The sequence below is a fragment of the Schistocerca americana genome, chromosome 6 (genome assembly GCF_021461395.2).
Source record: "Schistocerca americana isolate TAMUIC-IGC-003095 chromosome 6, iqSchAmer2.1, whole genome shotgun sequence".
Classification (NCBI taxonomy): Eukaryota; Metazoa; Arthropoda; class Insecta; order Orthoptera; family Acrididae; genus Schistocerca; species Schistocerca americana.
The window spans coordinates 21,139,365-21,158,456 of NC_060124.1; the positions used below are offsets into that span (position 1 = coordinate 21,139,365).

At 39.2% G+C, this 19,092-nt stretch overlaps 1 protein-coding gene across 1 annotated transcript in view; it reads right to left on the reverse strand.

The window, feature by feature from the left end:
* Positions 1 to 19,092, reverse strand: part of LOC124619698 (rab3 GTPase-activating protein non-catalytic subunit) — a 170,878-nt gene that overhangs the window by 18,570 nt on the left and 133,216 nt on the right. Inside the window, exons 21-22 of the mRNA XM_047146253.1 lie at positions 16,005 to 16,232; positions 2,735 to 2,902 (exon numbers count right to left, since the gene is read on the reverse strand). Of these exons, the coding sequence (XP_047002209.1) occupies positions 2,735 to 2,902; positions 16,005 to 16,232 (396 nt within the window). The remainder of the gene's footprint in view (positions 1 to 2,734; positions 2,903 to 16,004; positions 16,233 to 19,092) is intronic.

Below are 19,092 nucleotides of genomic sequence, written 5' to 3' on the forward strand. Positions count from 1 at the left end.
AAACAAAAATAACTGAAAAATACTTCTGCAAAACCTCACACTTTGACCTAACTGATGTTTCCACACAAATTATGGTTAGGTAGAACATGACATTTACCCACAGAAAAAAATTCTATTTATTTTTGGGTGCCTACTTGTATTCCTCAAGCTGACAAAAATGGCTTTGTGAAAACTTGCGTGTCCACAAAGTTTACTTCAACTCTCAGCACATGATCTACAGTATTTAGTCTTAAGCTTGATGATGCAAATAGGAATCACAGACTGGACTGGTGACTTTCTAAGTAGCTAGCACATAAGACCATACACAACTAATCCATATCTTTTGGAAAGAACCTAACTCTATACAGCATGACGGCATTCAGGGTTCTAGTGCACCAGACAAGCATACTGTTTTGAAGGAAATGTTTAAAATCTCTCACCTTAAACCACTATGGCCACAGACATTGAAAGAAAGGTGAGAGACAAGACGTATTATAGTTACAACCAAAGTGTCTATGACATTCATAATAATAGGCAAACAGAAATATCTGCTTACCAAAAGGCAGCAGATGAAACATGTAGAAAGACTCAAAACTGCTACTTTTCAAAACTAAAGGCTCCTGTTACTGGAAAATTCACCTGGAACTCTTGGTCAAGCTCACTTACTGGGCAATATGAGAAAGGAAAAATGTATTGTTGGTAATGGATGAGATTTGAAAAGATGAAGCAGTAAGTAAAAGAGAAGAGAAAATACACTATAAACAAGCCAAAAAGGAACAAACAAGTTCTTTAAAAATGGTTGAGGGAGGAAAAAATATAATAAAATGAAATCCAAGGAAAAGAAACATCAGAAGAAAAGAGAGCAGGACTAGAAAAATTACCTGAATCTGAGACCCAGTTGGTGGAAAGTACCAAGTGATTTTTGTAGAACAAATACCCGCCTGAGAATAAGTGAAGAACAGATACTGGAAGGGAGAACAAATATCAAGGTCATAACTAGCCTTGCGAAGTGTGCTGTGCAACAGGGTTCTGCCCTAGTACTCATCCAGACTGTCAGTGAGATTTTCCCCCATGCATTGCCATGGCACTGTTCTCCTCCTCCTTAACCTAAGCATTACTCTTAAAAGAGCTCTCCATTTACAAAGTCTCTGACTAAACCACATTAATGAGTGTATGCATGTACATATGTATGGACAACAACAGCCTGTGTGGCCCAAGTAGTAAACTAAACATTTTGCAGAACCTGCAGTAAAACATTTTTTGATAGTTGCCATGCAAATATGGGTGTGGATGGAATACGCTTTCTTTTTGCACATAGCCGATATATCAAAGTAGTTGCTACACAGGTGGCTTTTCTTTTGATGGAATGGGCCTTGTGTAGGTAGCAGTAGTCTTACAAAGAAAAGAACAATAAAGCAAGGAAATGTTTTCAGAAGGAGAGTGCAGTCAAGTCAGTACACTGTGGAGATTTAACACATTGTGTTTGATCATTAAGTGATGAGTGCTGCTGGATAAATACTTTAGTTAAAGCTAGTTTGAATAATGTATTACTTACAAATCAGCAACATAAATACTGAGCAATCTTGAATGACATATCTATGAAGATTCATGGCAATAACGGAAATTGCTGAATGGAAAACTGTGTAAAATATGGGAACTGCAACCACTCACCTACAGCAGACTGATATGTGGACACACGTAACAGAAAACAGTGTTCACTAGCTTTTGAGCTCTATGTCTTTTTCTGTTAGAAATTACACATGTTCACCTCCCCCCCCCCTCCCACCCTTTCTACACAGACACACCTATGTGAGTATACTGGGCTGGCTATACACACACTGCTGGAACTGGATAGTGGGTAGAGCGTGATAGAGATGGGTAGCAGGAGGAGGGATTGGGGAGGGATGGTAAGCAGCTCAGAGAGAGGCACCTGGTGTGCAGGATATGAACAGGGAATGCAGGAGGGGGGCAGCAGCAGGTACAGGGGAAAAGAATGTGACACATGGGCACTGGAGCTGGTGAGTTCACGAAGGGCTCAATAATGATTGTGTGAAGGTGAGAAATGGGAGGGGGTTATAGGACAAAGGAAGGGGACACTATTTGGTAGAGGGTGTGGGTCCGGTGGGTTTGCGGAGACTGAGGCAAGGAGGACCATGGGACTGAAGGATGTGTTGCATGAGTAACTCCCATCTGCGTAACCAAAAAAAGCTGATGCTGGGGAGAAGTACACAGATGGCATGGGTTGTGAAGAAGTCACTGAACTCTAGCATCCTGTGCCCAACTGTGAATTGTGCCACTTGATGGCCAACACCATTTCGATTTGGACTGATAAAACACACTGGTGGACATAGTATTGTAACCTACACTGTTCTGTTGCATGATTATTGAAGACAAATAGACTGGCAGGTGACTTATACCTTTAACTATTATGTCTCTTTTGCTTGCTTCTTTCTCTCATCCAAATAAGTTAATTTTCTTTATTATCCCCTCCGTCTTTATTTCTGTCTATAGTCTGCTTTACCTCTTTTACACTGGTTCTTTTTCTGCTCATTTCTTTTTTGATAAAGTACAGCTATTTCACAGGCAAAAAATTGAATGCAAAAACAGATTCATGCTACTGTCAAAAGGACTTCTGAAGGACCCAGAAGACAAAAATATTCTCTCTTGGATTCTTTGAATAAGCAATGTACAAAGTGATATTGAGTAGACTGGCTATAATTTTTAGAAAATCTTTGGTTTCTAAAATTAAACTTGCCTTGGATGAAGTGGCATCTTCCAGTCCATCAACAGGCCGTATCATCTGCATAGCAGCTGAAATGACTCGCAGGAGGAACTGTGTACGGCTGTTCAGTAACTTTGGATTAGGTGAGTGCCCAGGTAGTTGGGGGTTTGAGCTCATATCTGTAAACATTGCTGCCTGGCTCTGCAAGATACAAAAAGTTAAAAAATTTGGCATATTTTAGATAATCTTGTATGCATGCAGAAGTATTTTAAGTTCTGTTCAAGACAAATCTCAAAATAAAAATTAAGCACAAGGCAAAATATAGAACTCATTCCTAAATAACTCTACCCTTGGCTTGATTTCAGCAGTTTTCCATAGACTACACTACTCCCTGTAGTAATAGCTATACAGTAAAGCTTCATTTATACGTTTTTCACTTATACATTTTTTTTCTTCAGTCCTGGAGAAATGCCCTCAATGTACGCAAGTTATGACATCCAGTTTGAGAAGGGGGTTGTAGCGCGAGGATTGGTAAGCTCTCACGCTCCATATACTAACATCGCACTGCAGACGGAGAGGTGTAGTCGCAGTTGCCTGTGTTGCATTGTCAACTAGAAAATCACATTGTAGGGAGTGCTTGAAGCCATCTAAAGCTTAATTTTTAATGTAGCAAACTTGAGATTGTTTTACGGACTGGCAGATATATAACAAAAGTACAAAGTGCAGCAACAGAGTCTCCAAAAACCAGTTGTTATGCATATACTGTTCAGTATAAAAAAAGTATAAAGTATGAAACTTACATTTAGGTGGCGGCAATAGCCATACGAAAGGTTGGTACTAGGTGTAGCAGTCATTTGTTTTTCTGAAGTTACACAAACTCTGCTGAGTCAGCATTAGGGTGCAACTGAACAAGTATTGTTGCATGTCGTTCATGAATCCCAAAGCACATCACAGCACATCATTAGTTTATCTGTATTCAGAGAAGTAACACACATATTAAATGCGACTACTTCATGAAGTCTACTGTATAGGCTACTGTACCATATTTACTGTATTTCTGATTATGGTGAGAAATGAATATTACAAGGGAAAGAAAGAAGAAAAGTATTATGATCGCTGAAAAACTATGACTTTTCAGTGCAGTGAAGTAGATGTCTGCAAATAGGGTGTTTTGCTCGCTTGTGCCCACCACACTCATTCACGGCTTGCCAGAGAACGAATGCTCGAGGTGGGCAGACTGCGGTTGAATGAAGCGCTGTGGGGTGGGGAGCGCAGAAGCAGCTTACTCTAGTGCTGCGGTTGAAACTGTTATAGTGGCAGTTTTGCCTGTCTGTGGGCCAGTGTCATTTCTGACATACTCCCTCCAGTTGATGGAACTACTCACATCACATTAGTTATGCTGTAGATGTATATTCCAGGGTAGTAATGTCTAATAGTGAAACTGTTATGATCCACTAGAGAAAACAGTGTGCTTTATGCAATATCGAATATTTGGAAACAATTTCCAGTTTCACAAGAAAACTATGTAACTACCAATTGTCGTTGGTCTCATAATGAAAATTTCAATTCCTGTTTTATATAACACCTTCTGCTTTATTGATTCAAATGTATGTATGTGGACTTGATTTCCAAACAAATTAGAAATCTAGCAATAGCAAAATAGCCTCCAAATTATTCCCTGTTGGTGAAATTACAATGAAACAACTCGCTTCAGATAAGTTTGCTTCATCCGTTTGAGATAATTTTCCGAACTGCACTGAAATTTCTTTCACTATTCAAATTTGAGGCTGGAACACAAAACATTCTTCTCGCTGAATTTGAGAGGTATGGGAAAGACTACAGTTATGATTTCACCTTTCAAGACGATCTTCATCGTCACGGCTACCCATTCAGGTTGCGTACAAGTCAACTTCGTCACTAGATTGAGTGTGACATGGACCACAATCTAGTCACTCTGAAAACAGATACTTCATTTTCTCGGCTGCTGAGTGTAGCTGACAGCCTCTCAACAGTTATAAATAAATATCTACAGATATAAATAAATATATCTAAAAACAAAGATGATGTAACTTACCAAGCGAAAGCGTTGGCATGTGGACAGACACACAAACAAAATTCAAGCTTTCGCAACCAACGGTTGCTTCGTCAGGAAAGAGGGAAGGAGAGGGTTTTAAGGGAGAGGGTAAGAAGTCACTCCGATCCTGGGAGCGGAAAGACTTACCTTAGGGGGGAAAAAGGACAGGTATACACTCGCGCACACACACACACACATCAAATGTCTGCTTGTGTCTGTATATGTGCGGATGGATATGTGTGTGTGTGTGTGTGTGTGCGAGTGTATACCTGTCCTTTTTTCCCCCTAAGGTAAGTCTTTCCGCTCCCGGGATTGGAATGACTCCTTACCCTCTCCCTTAAAACCCACATCCTTTCGTCTTTCCCTCTCCTTCCCTCTTTCCTGACGAAGCAACCGTTGGTTGCGAAAGCTTGAATTTTGTGTGTGTGTTTATATTTGTCTGTGTGCCTATCAACATGCCAACGCTTTCGCTTGGTAAGTTACATCATCTTTGTTTTTAGATATATTTTTCCCATGTGGAATGTTTCCCTCTATTATATTGATATAAATAAATATCTACAGATACAACAAAAGCAGGGTAAGATGTTACATCCACGTTATAATTTTATTCTAGCTTTTCAGAAACCGATATTTCATCGCACATTTGATGCTCAGTATTTAATGTCTCATCTCTATCAGATACAGACATCATTTTCTGTAATCGGAAGGACAACCACAGAATTGTTACTATCCTGTGCAGTATCGGAATTTCCACCTTCTCATCTGTGAGACAAAGACAGCAATGTTTCAGCACTTGTAGAATCTACAGTTAATAGGTGGCGATAAGACCATTTTACTGTGCTGCCAAGATGCTGGTAACCATAAAACCCTGCATTTTGCAATTAAGTGCAGTTTTCATTTGCTAAACATGAGGTGTGTCTACAGTAATTTAAATGTATATACCTATGTATCTTCAGGCTCTGTGTTACAAAGACTTTTCAGTTTGTGCATCCATAACAAAACAAACTGAATTTTTGGAAACTTGTCACCTTCCAGCATTCCAGCATTCTCATCACATCTTTGAATGGCACTACAAATCTCACGAGTTCTTTTGCAGTGTTCTTGTCGTAACCAGTATGTTTTTCAGAGATGCCTCTCTCTGGAAGCAGTTCCAGGATTTTGTTGTACTGCCTTACTACACACAGTAGCATTCTAAACGACCTGTCCCACTTATACTCTGTTTCTTGCTTCTAGTTTGTCTGCACTGAATTCACTTCACCAGTTTTCTCCACAAAAGGGACACTGTCTTTAGCAGAATAAGTCATGGGATAAACCACTCCACACCCATTTATCAAATCCAACAAGTGTTTCAAGACTGTGTTCAAAAAGTTTAATGCACGCATAGTACTGAAAGGATTGCAGTGGGTTCCATAGATTAGTGCCTCGGTCAGTGGCAAATGAAATTTTATTAAAATGCTGGGGTATTTACTCCCAAAAATTTGAATAAAGTTTCCGCAATGTAGTTCTTAATAAATTTGCCATTTTTTTTTTTTTTTTTCTTTTCGGAAAAGTGAGTTGTCACCAATACCATGTTTCGCAGTACCTCATCTTGATAGTCAAAGTGCACAGTACTAGATAGGTAACACATTTCCCCATATGCATCGGTCCATATTTCTGCAGTACATCCTCATGCATTCACACCTATTCCATGTATAAAGCTGGGCATCATACTCACTCGAATTTCATCGGCTTGTCTTTCAGTGTTTCATACTACCATCATAAGATGAGGCAAAATGTTGGAAACATCTACATGTCCCAGTTCTGAACTGACACTTACAACCTCCTGACATAAAGCAAGAAATCCTACACCTAATGTTAATGCAAATGGATGAAAGGTCTCGAACATACATTTCTACGCACCTTTTCAATTATTGTAGTTTTCACTGAAACTACTAATGCTCCAGAACATACACTTTGTCATGCTCTGTGGACATGTGCCTTCAGATGTGTGGTGACAGATCTTTAAGACAGGAGAACAGAGCACTTGCTACAGTACATGTAGCCGACATCCTCATCAGTCACTAATGAAAATCTCTCCCAAACATTATTACATCCACTGTCTTTTGCACTCAGGAGATATTATTTCGAATCAAGTTTCACTTTCACACTCTCCTTCACCTCAGGTTCAAGCGCTGTGATCCTACAATGGGCAACTGAGCGGCACTCAGGTACCTACAGTAGACAGCCAGGCAATTTGAGCGTGCAATGCTCAAATGAGCGTCATGGAAGTTGAGTATGATTATCCCCTCAGTCCAAAGCAGCTGTACTGACATCCGACGGGCTTAGCGGAACTACATGCACCGAGCAATTCGAGTGAGCGTAAACGTCAGATGCAGAACTGTACAGTGAGGGATGATACCAATTGAAAGTGAGTGGATATTGCCAAGGAATTAGGAATTACCTTAAATTCCATTATACTTGAGGCAAAGGAAACTGAAGACAGGACAAGTGTATTCAAAACTGCTAATAGTACTTGGACACACATTCACCGTGGAAAATATGAGGATGTGGAAGGCTGTTTGTTGCAGTGGTCCAGGCAATGCAGAGCAGAAGGCCATAAAGTTTCTGACAAAATAATGAAAGAGTTATTCAGTTTTGAGGGAACAGTGTATACTGTAGCAGTGGCAAAGAAGAAACAAATTAACTTTACAAACTTTTCTTTATGAAATTACAGTTTATTCTGTGTATTTTCTAAAGTACCTAGTAAGACTATATAATGTTTTCTGTAATGTAACTTTTATCTACCGCATTTTTCATGTGTGTTTTTACCAGTTAATTTGCAAGTTTGACACTTCCTTTCATATATATGTGTCCCACACTTACTCTTCTGTTTTTTCTTTAGTCTTCTGAAAAACATACAAACAACAGAATTGTTACTATCCTGTGCAATGTCGGAATTTCCACCTTCCCATCTGTGAGACGAAGACAGCAATGTTTCAGCACTTGTAGACTACAGTTAATAGATGATAATACAACCATTTTACTGTGCTGCCAAAATGCTGGTGACCATAAAACCGGTGTTTTGCAATTAAGCGCAGTTTTCATTTGTTAAACATGAGACGTGTCTACAGTAATTTAAATGTATGTACCTATGTACTGTCAGGCTCTGAGTTACAAAGACTTTTCAGTTTGTGCATCCATAACAAAATAAACTGAATTGTTGGAAACTTGTCACCTTCCATTTTTTTCATTGTATGTATTATATCTACGAGATATAAAATAACCCATTTTCATTGAGTTCTATCATTCTATGGTCTAATTAGACAGGTATGAATGCACAACTGCCATGGTATAAAACAGACATATTTTATTCAATATTCAACTACACGACCATTGATAAAAACTCATCTACAACATAATCTATCGCATGAGAATTTAATAGTTTATACATTAAAAACTTCAGACACTTCTCCTCAACATAATTTCTTATTTTTGTCACTTCATAAGCCACAGAACAAGGAAAAACAGAAATTTTCACTAACAAGGAAATAAGATAATTTCTAATGTGGGTCTCACGGCTCAAAAACAGTGTCATTTAGGATTTTATCAGGTGTGTGTGTGTGGGGAGGGGGGGGGGGGGGGAGGGGGGGGGGCAGGGGGGGGGGGGTACTAAAAGTTCCTGGGCTAACACTTACATAGTATCTTATGGGTTTCTCACATTAGGAGTGTCACGTGAACTCCTGGGAGCTTCAGGGAGATTCAATGCTACCTGTAGCCTTGCCCGGGAACATTTCGATTTCGTCCGCCCATAGAGCTTTTTCTTTCTGCAGAAGCAGTTGTTCCATAGATCATTTGAATGTTTTTTGTATCAAAATGATGAGGAATGAACTGGTTTACGGGATATGTACACACAATCAGTTTTAACTTTAACGAACACATTCCTAGTGCAGCAAATACTATTAAAATGAGCTTCCTTCTTTTAAATATATTTTCGGAGTACAGGTTACTTCTCACTGAAAAGCAAAAGCATTGAGTCATAGATATAAACACACGCACAAAAAGAAAGAAATACTGCCAGCTTTCGGAATGATATTTTTTTCAGCTACAGTTTAAAAAAAAAGGCCTATGCCCATTCCCATGTCCCTACATGGTGTCAGCTGGATAAACAGTGCCAGTGCTGTATTTCAGCAAGTTTTGCAGGTTGTGGTGAGGTTTGTGTTGGGTAGGATGGACAACTACGAAGATAGGAGTTATTCCTGCAACATACCCTTCACTCCTTTAATCATCCTGGCCTATCCTCTGTCAATCACCCCTTTCCGATCCACACCCTCGTGTCATCTTCAGGCTGTGGCACTCCCCACTGGCTTTGATATCACATACCCAGCCCATGTACCTGCTACCCATCTCTCTCACACTCATATTCGGCATACTGACTTCCTCCCTCCGAGTGCTAGTCACCAACCCCCAATTTCTCTTTCTGCCTCCCACCTATATCTCTCTCTCTCTCTCTCTCTCTCTCTCTCTCTCTCTCCCCCCCCCCCCCCCCCCCCCCTCCCTCCCTCTACAGACCCCACTTGACACAGCCCCCACCTGGTAAAATACAGCACTGGCACTTTTCATCCTGCTGAGACACTGTAGGGGCACAGCCGTGTATATGCGTAGGTGTATGTGTGTATAATTTATTATAGCTCAAAAAAAGGATTATTCTGACAGCTAGCAAGCTTCCTTTCTGTCTGTATGTGCCTATCAATGAATCAGCAGGTCTGCTTTCCAGCGAGTGGTCTCCTGTAATCCAAAAGTATTCACATGCACCCAGAACTTTCCTACAACATTTATATTTCTGTTTGTCCTTTCTTTCTCTCTTTTTCTTCTTCTTCTTCTTCTTCTTCTTCTTCTTTGCAGGCTACCAATTTTTCAAATTGCATGCAGGAACTGATTGATAACATTTTTTTGTAGACAGTGCTCAGACTGAAACAATTAATGCGTACTGAAATTAATGGACTGTCTGATCAAGATGCACAATTAATGGAAATAAACAACATGGAATGTTACATTCCCGAGACAGGTCCACATAATGCAGTGAGGCTGACTAATGAGAACAGGACACAAAGAGTTTTAAGAGTACATTAAAAGAGGTGGTCTCGGGTGAAAGAGGTGGTAATGTCAAACTCAATTTATTCCTTAGAAAGTTTTGTGTCAATATCTGAAAACTGCTTTCCTAAAAAGTTATTCAGAAGACAGGGCATGGATGACACAGGGAATTAACATTTCATGTAAAAGTAAGAGGGAAATTTATATTAAGATCGAAGTCAAGATCCAACATTACTTGAAACTACACAAAAAGAAAGAAAACAATACTGTGGTATTTTAAGGAAAGTCATTAAGTTGTCCAGAAGTATGAATATCCTGACAGAAATAAATAATGCAAACAATAAGGTTAAAACTATATGGGACATTATCAAATGGGAGACAGGATATCCAGTCAGTGTACAAGAAATCATTACAATTAAACTACATGACAATGGTGTGACTGGTAATTCACAAGTTGCAAGTAGTTTTAACAATCAGTTTCTTAATGTACCAGCAGAAACAGGATTAAACAATTCAGTTGAAGAGGCAAGAGAATGTATTAAAATGTCTTTCCACACAACTTTAAGCAACTAGATGTAGCATCAACATCCTTAACTGAAATTAACAGAATTATAAAAAATTCTAAAAAACATAAGATCATGTGGTGATGATGGAATTTCAAACAGAATTCTGAAAAGTTGTTCCAACTTAATAATTAATGTCCTTAGTGGGATATATGTAATACATCCTCGCACAGGGAATTTTTCCAAACAGTTTAAAATATTAAAATATGTAATTGTCACCGTAAACCTCATCATAAGAAGGGTGACACAGCCTTTACCTACTGACATTTTTTTCCAAAATATTTGAAAAGAGTAGTCTCATACGTAAGTAGAAACAGTTCATAGTTTGGATTCTAGAAAGGTTATTCAACTGTGAATGCTATTTATCTTGATAAGATTTCAACATGTTGCATAGACTATCAACTTGTTCTAAATGTTCAGAAATTTAAAATTTTTCACTTTACAAAATGAAAAACTGTCAAATCTTGTGACTATAATATCAATGAGTATTGTCCAGCTCATACAAGTGCAATCAGTAAAAAAAAAAGAAGAAGAAGATTGATTATAAATCACTCATGCTACCCAATGTAGAATATTGCTCAAGCGTGTTGTGGTACCATTATCAGATAGGACTAACAGGGAATACTGAACGTATATAGAGAAGGGTAGCATTAATGATCACAGGTTTGTAGTGTCACAGAGATACTGAAGGAACTGAACTGGAGGGCTCCTGAAGATGGACATAAACTATCCCGAGCAAGTCTATTAACAAAGTTTCAAGAACTGGATTTAAATGATGACTCTAGGAACATACTACAACCCCCTATGTATCGTGAGAATAAGATTAGAATAATCGCTGCACACACAGAGGCATCAAAATTATCATACTTCCTGTGCTCCATATGTGAATGGAACAGGAAGAAACCCTAACAACTGGTACCTTAATAACTGTATCCTCTACCATGCACCTCACTATGGTTTGCAAAGTATAGATGAAGATTTAGATGTAAATAAACATTTTTTCAACAAATACTATAACGTTAAATAATAAATTATCACTAGTTGGTATTTTTTGTGATCTTTCCAAGGTGTTTGATTGTGTAGATCATGTTTTATGGGACTGATAGTTTTACACACAGTGGGTTTGAATCATATGTAATGAACACAACACAAAAAGTTGTTCTGAATAATTCAAACAATGTTGGAGGGGCAGAAAATTTTAGTGACTGGGGGGAAATCATAACAGAAGGTCCTTGGATTCAATTTTGGATGAATAACCTTCCAGTTAACATCCAACAAACAGAATTGGTACTTTTTGCATATGACACTAGTGCTTTAGTAAATTACATTACAGTGACTGGCTGGCTGGCTGGTTTGGGGAAGGAGACCAGACAGCGTGGTCATCGGTCTCATCGGAATAGGGAAGGATGGAGAAGGAAGTCGGCCGTGCCCTTTCAGAGGAACCATCCCGGCATTTGCCTGGAGTGATTTAGGGAAATCACGGAAAACCTAAATCAGGATGGCCGGACGCGGGATTGAACCGTCGTCCTTCCGAATGCGAGTCTACATTACAGTGAAAGCGACAGAAGATATGGTAAGGATATTTTCCAAAGACTTAAGTGGTTATTAGAAAATGGACTCTCCCTAAATTTTAGAAGAAAAAAGCACACTATAGTTAATTTTGTACAACAAATAAGAGTCATATCAACAACAGATGTAGCACATGAAGAGGAGTGTTAAATACGATAGAATGCTCCAAATGTCTGGGTGTACATGTAGATGAAAACTTGAACTGGAAGAAGCACATTACTGAGCTTCTCAAACAATTACATTCAGCTACATTTGCTCTTAATATAATTGCTAACCTTGGAAACATGTGAATTAACACTGACATACAGTAAACTCTCAACTGTCCATGGTAAGTGGGGACTTGAATACTGGGCATAATCATATTCCATGGATAATCCACAATTAAAGTACATAGTCCTGTATTAAGGTTGTTCAAAAACCGAAATCCAGTTTCACCTTACATTACACTAGTTTGAAACAAAATAGTCTTCAACTGATTTCTGTCTCAGAGAGCTAACTTGTCTTTTACATATCACACTATGAGCTTTATGCGTCACCAACTTGTCAGAATGGGCAACATCTTCTTAATGTACCAGGTAGTCCAGTAACGCTTTAGCCCACTTACATGCTGATAAATGAATGGTTACTGTTCCTGGAATTAGAGGAATGTTGTCATCTTTGTCACTGTCGTTCATCTCCTCAGGTATCCCTTGTATCTGCTGAACAACAGTACTATTACTCAACATCTCACGATCCGGCTCTGTACAGCTGATGTCAGACCATTCAGAAAATTTTTTACGTAAACAGTTTCAGATCCTGTTGTACTTTTTGAAACAGCAGCTAACGGTGCTAATGAGCAGTCTTCTCCATCATCAGAATTACTGATTTCATCAATTTTTTAGGATTAATGTTTTTCCAAGACTTGGCTATATTTAAACACTTTATAAATTGTGTCTAGAACAGTTAACTGTTTCTAAAACGTTTGACGATTTCTACCCTCACAATAAGTTTTTGTAGCAGACTTCCTCTACAAATTTTCTTCATGGCAACAATGACACCCTGATCCATTGGCTGGATTAAGGCTACAACATTAGGAAGTGAATATTTTACAATTATCATTCCATCATCTGTTAACAGAACATTTTCATCCAGATGCGATGGCACACTGTCCAGTGACAATACAGCTCTTCTAGATAGACTCTTGAACATTAAATGTTCTCGCACCTGTGGCACAAAGCAATTATGGAACCATGTTTGAAATATTGTGTGATCCATCTAGGCCCATTTCTGGTGAAAATAATGGGTGGGTAAATTATGCAATTCTTTTCCTTTGAAACAGCACTGTTTTTAACTTTACCTATTACACCAAGCTTGACTTTAAATGGTCCTGTACCATCAGCAAAACACAACACAGTTATCCTTTCCTTGTTTGATTTATAACCAGGTGCACTATGCTCTGTCTTGAAAGCTGAAGTCCTTGTTGGCAGACACTTCTGAAACAACCCAGTTTTGTCTGCACGGTTTATTTGCTTCAGCTCTAAATTTTCCCATGCAATAAACTCCTGGAAATCACTACAAAATTCAACCATATTATCCCTACTAACTTTCCTCCTTGGATAGCAATCTCCAGATACCATTATGCTGTTTTAACCTTGTTAACCAGCAAGACAATGCATTAAAATCTCCTTAAAACCACAAGTTTTTGAAGAAAAACTGGGCTCATCTGATACATACTGGGCCAGATACTTGTGTGCCCTCTACTCTTTTCTGCTGAAACCATTAGAACACAGCTTTATTCAGTTCTGCGTAAGTTGACATTTTCACAGCCTTCCCTGTTAAACTGCTAGTGCACTGAATTATTTTGTCATTGGTTTTCCAAATACCATGGATCACAGTTTCACCCACATTCTTGTTTAGTGGTAACATGGTTCCTGTTAGATCACTGAAGTTAAACACTGTCGGGTTTGGTTAGCACTTGAACGGGTGACCGTCTGAGCTCGCCAAGTGCTGTTGGCAAGCGGGGTGCTCTCGGTCCTTGTGAGGCCAACTGAGAAGCTACTTGACTGAGTAGTAGTGGTTCCAGTCACGAAAATGGATAATGGCCAAGAGAGGGTAGTGCTGACAACATGCCCCCCCATATACACAGCCAGTTATGTTGCTGGTTGAGGATGAGGTAGATCGGTAGTATTGGGCCTTCTGAGACCTGTCTGGATAGTCTCCTTTTAGTTTCACCCACACTGAACATCAATTCCGGAGTTTGTGTACCAATATTGGATTTATCAAACTTGTGTATTAGTTCCAGTTTCTCCTATTTCATTAACACAACATGCTTTCGCTTTTCAGATACTATTCGCCACTAACAGAAACCAATGACTATGTCCTACAACAATCAGAGTCCATCACTTGTTTACTACCCTCATGTTGTAACATGAGATCATCATCAATCACTGCAACCACTCCCAGACTGAAGAAAAATTTTCAGTGATAAAAGAAGAAGAAGAAGAAGAAGAAAAGAAAGGAGAAATAGGACATCAATAATCTGCTAAGCGGATAATTTTCCTGCAGATAACCAAGAGTTTACTGTATTTTGCATATTTCCACTAAGTACAGTCTTATAGAATAATTTTCTGGGGTAAGTCATCACTTAGAAAGAAAGTACTGACTGCACACAAAAGAGTAGTAAGAAAGATACATGGTGTCTACCTATGGAGGCCACGTAGGTACCTCTTCGAGGAACTAGGCATTCTAACTACACTCTCACAATACATATATTCAATACTGAAATTCATCGTAAGTAATGCATCAAAATTTCAAAAGAATACTGTTGTTCATACTTACAGCACTACAGGGAAAAATGAACTTTACTATCCATTATTAAAGAAAGCTAACAGTGGCTTAGAAAGCAGTTCAATGTGAAGCAACAAAAATTTTTGATCAGTTACCCAACACCATAAAATGTCCCGACAGGCAGTAAAGCAAGTTTTAAATATATCTTAAAATGATTTCTCCTGGATAACTCCTTCTACTCCACTGACAAATTTCTACTCAGAAACTGCTGGCCAGGATACATATAAAGAAAAAAAAACTTCTTTTTAAGTGAGTTGCATGCATAGGACTAAAAAAAGGGTTCATTACAGTTAACATTAATAATGTATACATATCCTGAAACTAACTCATCCTACATCATTCCGATAAAAGAATTGTTCAACTGATCTATGGAACATTAACTAACAAACTATCTAACTAACCAAGGCACAAAACATAGCAGCAATCTAAATTCATCGTCAGCTGTGTAAGTTGTGGGGATCAAAGGTCACAAGCAAACAGGTGGTGCACTGATGGTGGAGGGAATTTTTCGAAAGTCATCAAATCATCCATATTGAAGAGGGCCGTGGGCACATGTCCCTCATCAATGATGACCTTGTGGAAGTGGGTGAAACCGCACATAACGGAAAACCATCACTCCACATTTATGGATCTCCGCTATCATTTTCCACAGATAATGCAATCCTTGTTGGATGAAACTATCAATAAGTGCCTGATGTTCAGAAAAGTGTGTGCCAAGTGGCCCCTTCCAAAGGGCAGGCTTCTATGACACAAGAATAGAAAAGTTGATTCCACAATGTGACAAGGTCTCATTTTTGTTGGTGATTATGTCAAAAAATAGCTCATACATCACTGTATCTGTTGCCATTAAAGTTTTTCATGTAACTGTGCTTAAAAAATAAAACACAAAATTTAAAAAAATGAGAAATTTAATTTCTGGGTGAGCCTTGTCCTCTCATTCTGATGACTCTGGCAGTAAAATCTTTTTTTGGAGTGGCCAATAATTCACACCTACTAAGCTGAAGCATAGTTGGGGGTACAAAGTTGAGCAATAAATTTCAATAGTTGTATGTGAAGAAAAAGAAACAACCACAAAATACTAACTTTGAATTAAGAGAAAACAACCTGCACATCTCTCCTAATCAAAAGAGAGAAAGAAAGAGAGAGAGAGAGAGAGAGAGAGAGAGAGAGAGAGAGAGAGAGAGAGAGAGAGAGCACTTACCATTGTGTCAAAAAGTGTTGCAATTGGTCGTGGCAGCCTCATACTGAATGCCATCATCATCTGCAGTGCTGTTGCTAGCTGCCGGTGTAAGTGCACAAGGTCAAAGTTTGCTAGCGACTGGGAGAGAGCAAGCTGAGCCAGTGGAGGGGGACCAGCATCAGAGTGCCACAGCTCTTCGCTTCTCAACATCCTCAGAACGCACGAAGTGCCTGTGCTACCTGTGACTGCCTGTAACAATTACCAGAAGCACTCGAGGTGATCAAAAGTAGTCAACTTCTACTACAACATAGTCTGGTAGTAAATACATTATTTAAAAGGAAACAACGATTTATCTTAAAAATAACAATGTTTCGCTGTAAAGGATTAGAGTAATAAGTACATAACAGCAGCGTCAACAATATTTTATGCCACTCAGACAACATAACTACTATAACAATACAACAATATTATGAAAAGGACAGTTACTACTCAGCCATATAGCAGAGATGCTGAGTCACAGATAGGCACAACAATAAGACTGTCGGAAAATGGGCTATCAGCCACTGATGCTTTCGTCGAAAATAGACACTGACGCAAATGCAACTCACACACACACAAGACCACAGTCTCTGGCAAGTGAAGCCAGACTGCAAGCAGCAGTGCATGATGGGAGACCCAACTGGGTGGTGGGGGTAAGGAGGAGGTTGAGGTGGGGAGGGGGAGAGGGAGGGGGAGGGATAGCAGGGTAGGGGCACAGGACGGGACGGTAAAGTGGTGATTGTGGGAGCATGTAGGGATGTAGTGAAGAGACGCTAGGGCAGCTAGGTGCAGTCGGGACGTTGACAGAGGATGGGGGGAGGGGGTTAGCTGAAGAGAAGAGAAATAAAAAAGACTGAGGACTGAGGCTGCATTGGTGGACCACCAATGCACCCTCAGTCTTTGGTCCCTCTTCCCCCCCCCCCCCCCCCCCAAGCACCTCCTTACCCCCACCACCCAGCTGCCTCTCCCATCAAGTGCTGCTGCTTGCCATCTAGCTTCAACTGTCAGAGACTGTGGTTAAGCGTGTGTGAGTTGCGTTTGTGTCAGTGTGTGTTCGTGTGCATGTTGTCTGTTTTCAACGAAAGCCTTGTTGGCCAGCAGCACACTTTCCAACAGTCTTTCTGTTGTGCTTATCTGCGACTCAGCATCTATGCTGTATGGTGAGTAGTAACTGTCCTTTTCATAACATTGTTACATTTCATCCTGATTTTCTACTATAATGATGATGATTATTATTATTATTACTATACTTCATTATTTAATTACAAATAATTACAGGGAATATCAAACTGCAATTAATATAACAACATTTTCTACAAATACTGAATTGGTCACGATTTCTCAAATTCTGGTCATCAGTAGCACACTGCACATCCTGGTGGTGTTTCTGAATGAAATGCTTGTGGTTCTTTCAACGAAGTTAGCTGACTCCATTACCTAAGCAAATATTTAAAAGTATTTGTCTAACAGTCAGTCACCCACAAAAGTAGTGTGCTGTCACTTACAATTCAATAGAAAGTACTGTACATACTGCTGTAAACTTATAACAGGGTGCAGCAGCTAAAATGGCATCAACAAAAGATTTATATCTGAAATTCACATAAAATAGGCATTCCATTTTCATTAACAAACCATTTATAAATAAATTCATACAATGTAACCAACTAATACTTGATTCTTACTTTCACTGCCTCTTTTGCGTTATCACCACCCTTTTGGGAAGAGAGAAAGCGTGATGTTACTGTCACTCAAAGTGTCACCAAGCATGTGAATGCTTACAGTCATGCTTATAATTCAACTAATTGTCTGCAGTGAAAATCTGAATAAAGTCAATGTCCACCAGCTGCAGCATTCTTCAGGGACCACAACAACAAATTGTACCATGAAATGCAAATATTGACATCTCCTACAAGCATAATGTAAGTTAGGTTTTTTAAGTTTTTCTTGACAAAGTTATAGCACAATTTTATAGTGATGGGAACAACTGAGTGAAAACAATTGATTCAGTCAACTGCTGGAGAACAACAGATTCATATGGTTGTAGTTTTATGTACTGGCTGAATTAGTCACTCGTTCTTTTGAAGGAAACCAGTCTATGGGAGCAATCAAATGAAAACAATCAATTCAGTCAGTTAGACTATTAATTCATTTCTTTCGAATGTATGCAGTCTGTGTGAGTACCTGAGTGAAAACAATCGATTCAGGCCACTGTAGTTTTTCATATCGATTGAATTATTCATTTTTTCTTTTAAAATGAAACCAATCTGTGTTTTTCCTGTTGGTTGAACCTTGTGTTCATTCTTGAAATTGAAACCACTCTTTAGGGTTTTTGCTCACTGAGCTACCCATTCATTCATTCATCTGAGTGAAACCAATCTGTAGTACTTTCATTAATTGAACTAAAGCAGGGGTGTACAACAAGGGCACACGTATACCCTGGAGGGTAGCCCTACCCATTGGGGTAAGTGAAGACATCTGCAGGGGACATGTTAAGTTAAAATAAACATTATATATAATAGAAAGAAACATTCCACATGGGAAAAATATACTTAAAAAAGATGCTGTGACTTACCAAATGGGAAAGCACTGGTAGATAGACACAATAAAAAAAAAACACACACACACACGCACACACACAAATATCAAGCTTTCGCAACCCACGGTTGCTTCATCAGGAAAGAGGGAAGAAGAGGGAAAGACTAAAGGGTGTGGGTTTTAAGGGAGAGGGTAAGGAGTCATTCCAATCCCGGGAGCGGAAAGACTTACCTTAGGGGGGAAAAAAGGACAGGTATACACTCACAGACACACACATATCCATCCGCACATATACAGACACAGGCAGACATATGTAAATGCAAAGAGGTTGGGCAGTGATGTCAGTCGAGGCGGAAGTACAGAGGGAAAGATGTTGTTGAATGACAGGTGAGGTACGAGCAGCGGCAACTTGAAATTAGCGGAGGTTGAGGCCTGGTGGGTAACGGGAAGAGATAATAAATTGAAGGGCAAATTCCCATCTCCGGAGTTCTGTTACGTTGGTGTCAGTGGGAAGTATCCAGATAACCCGGATGAT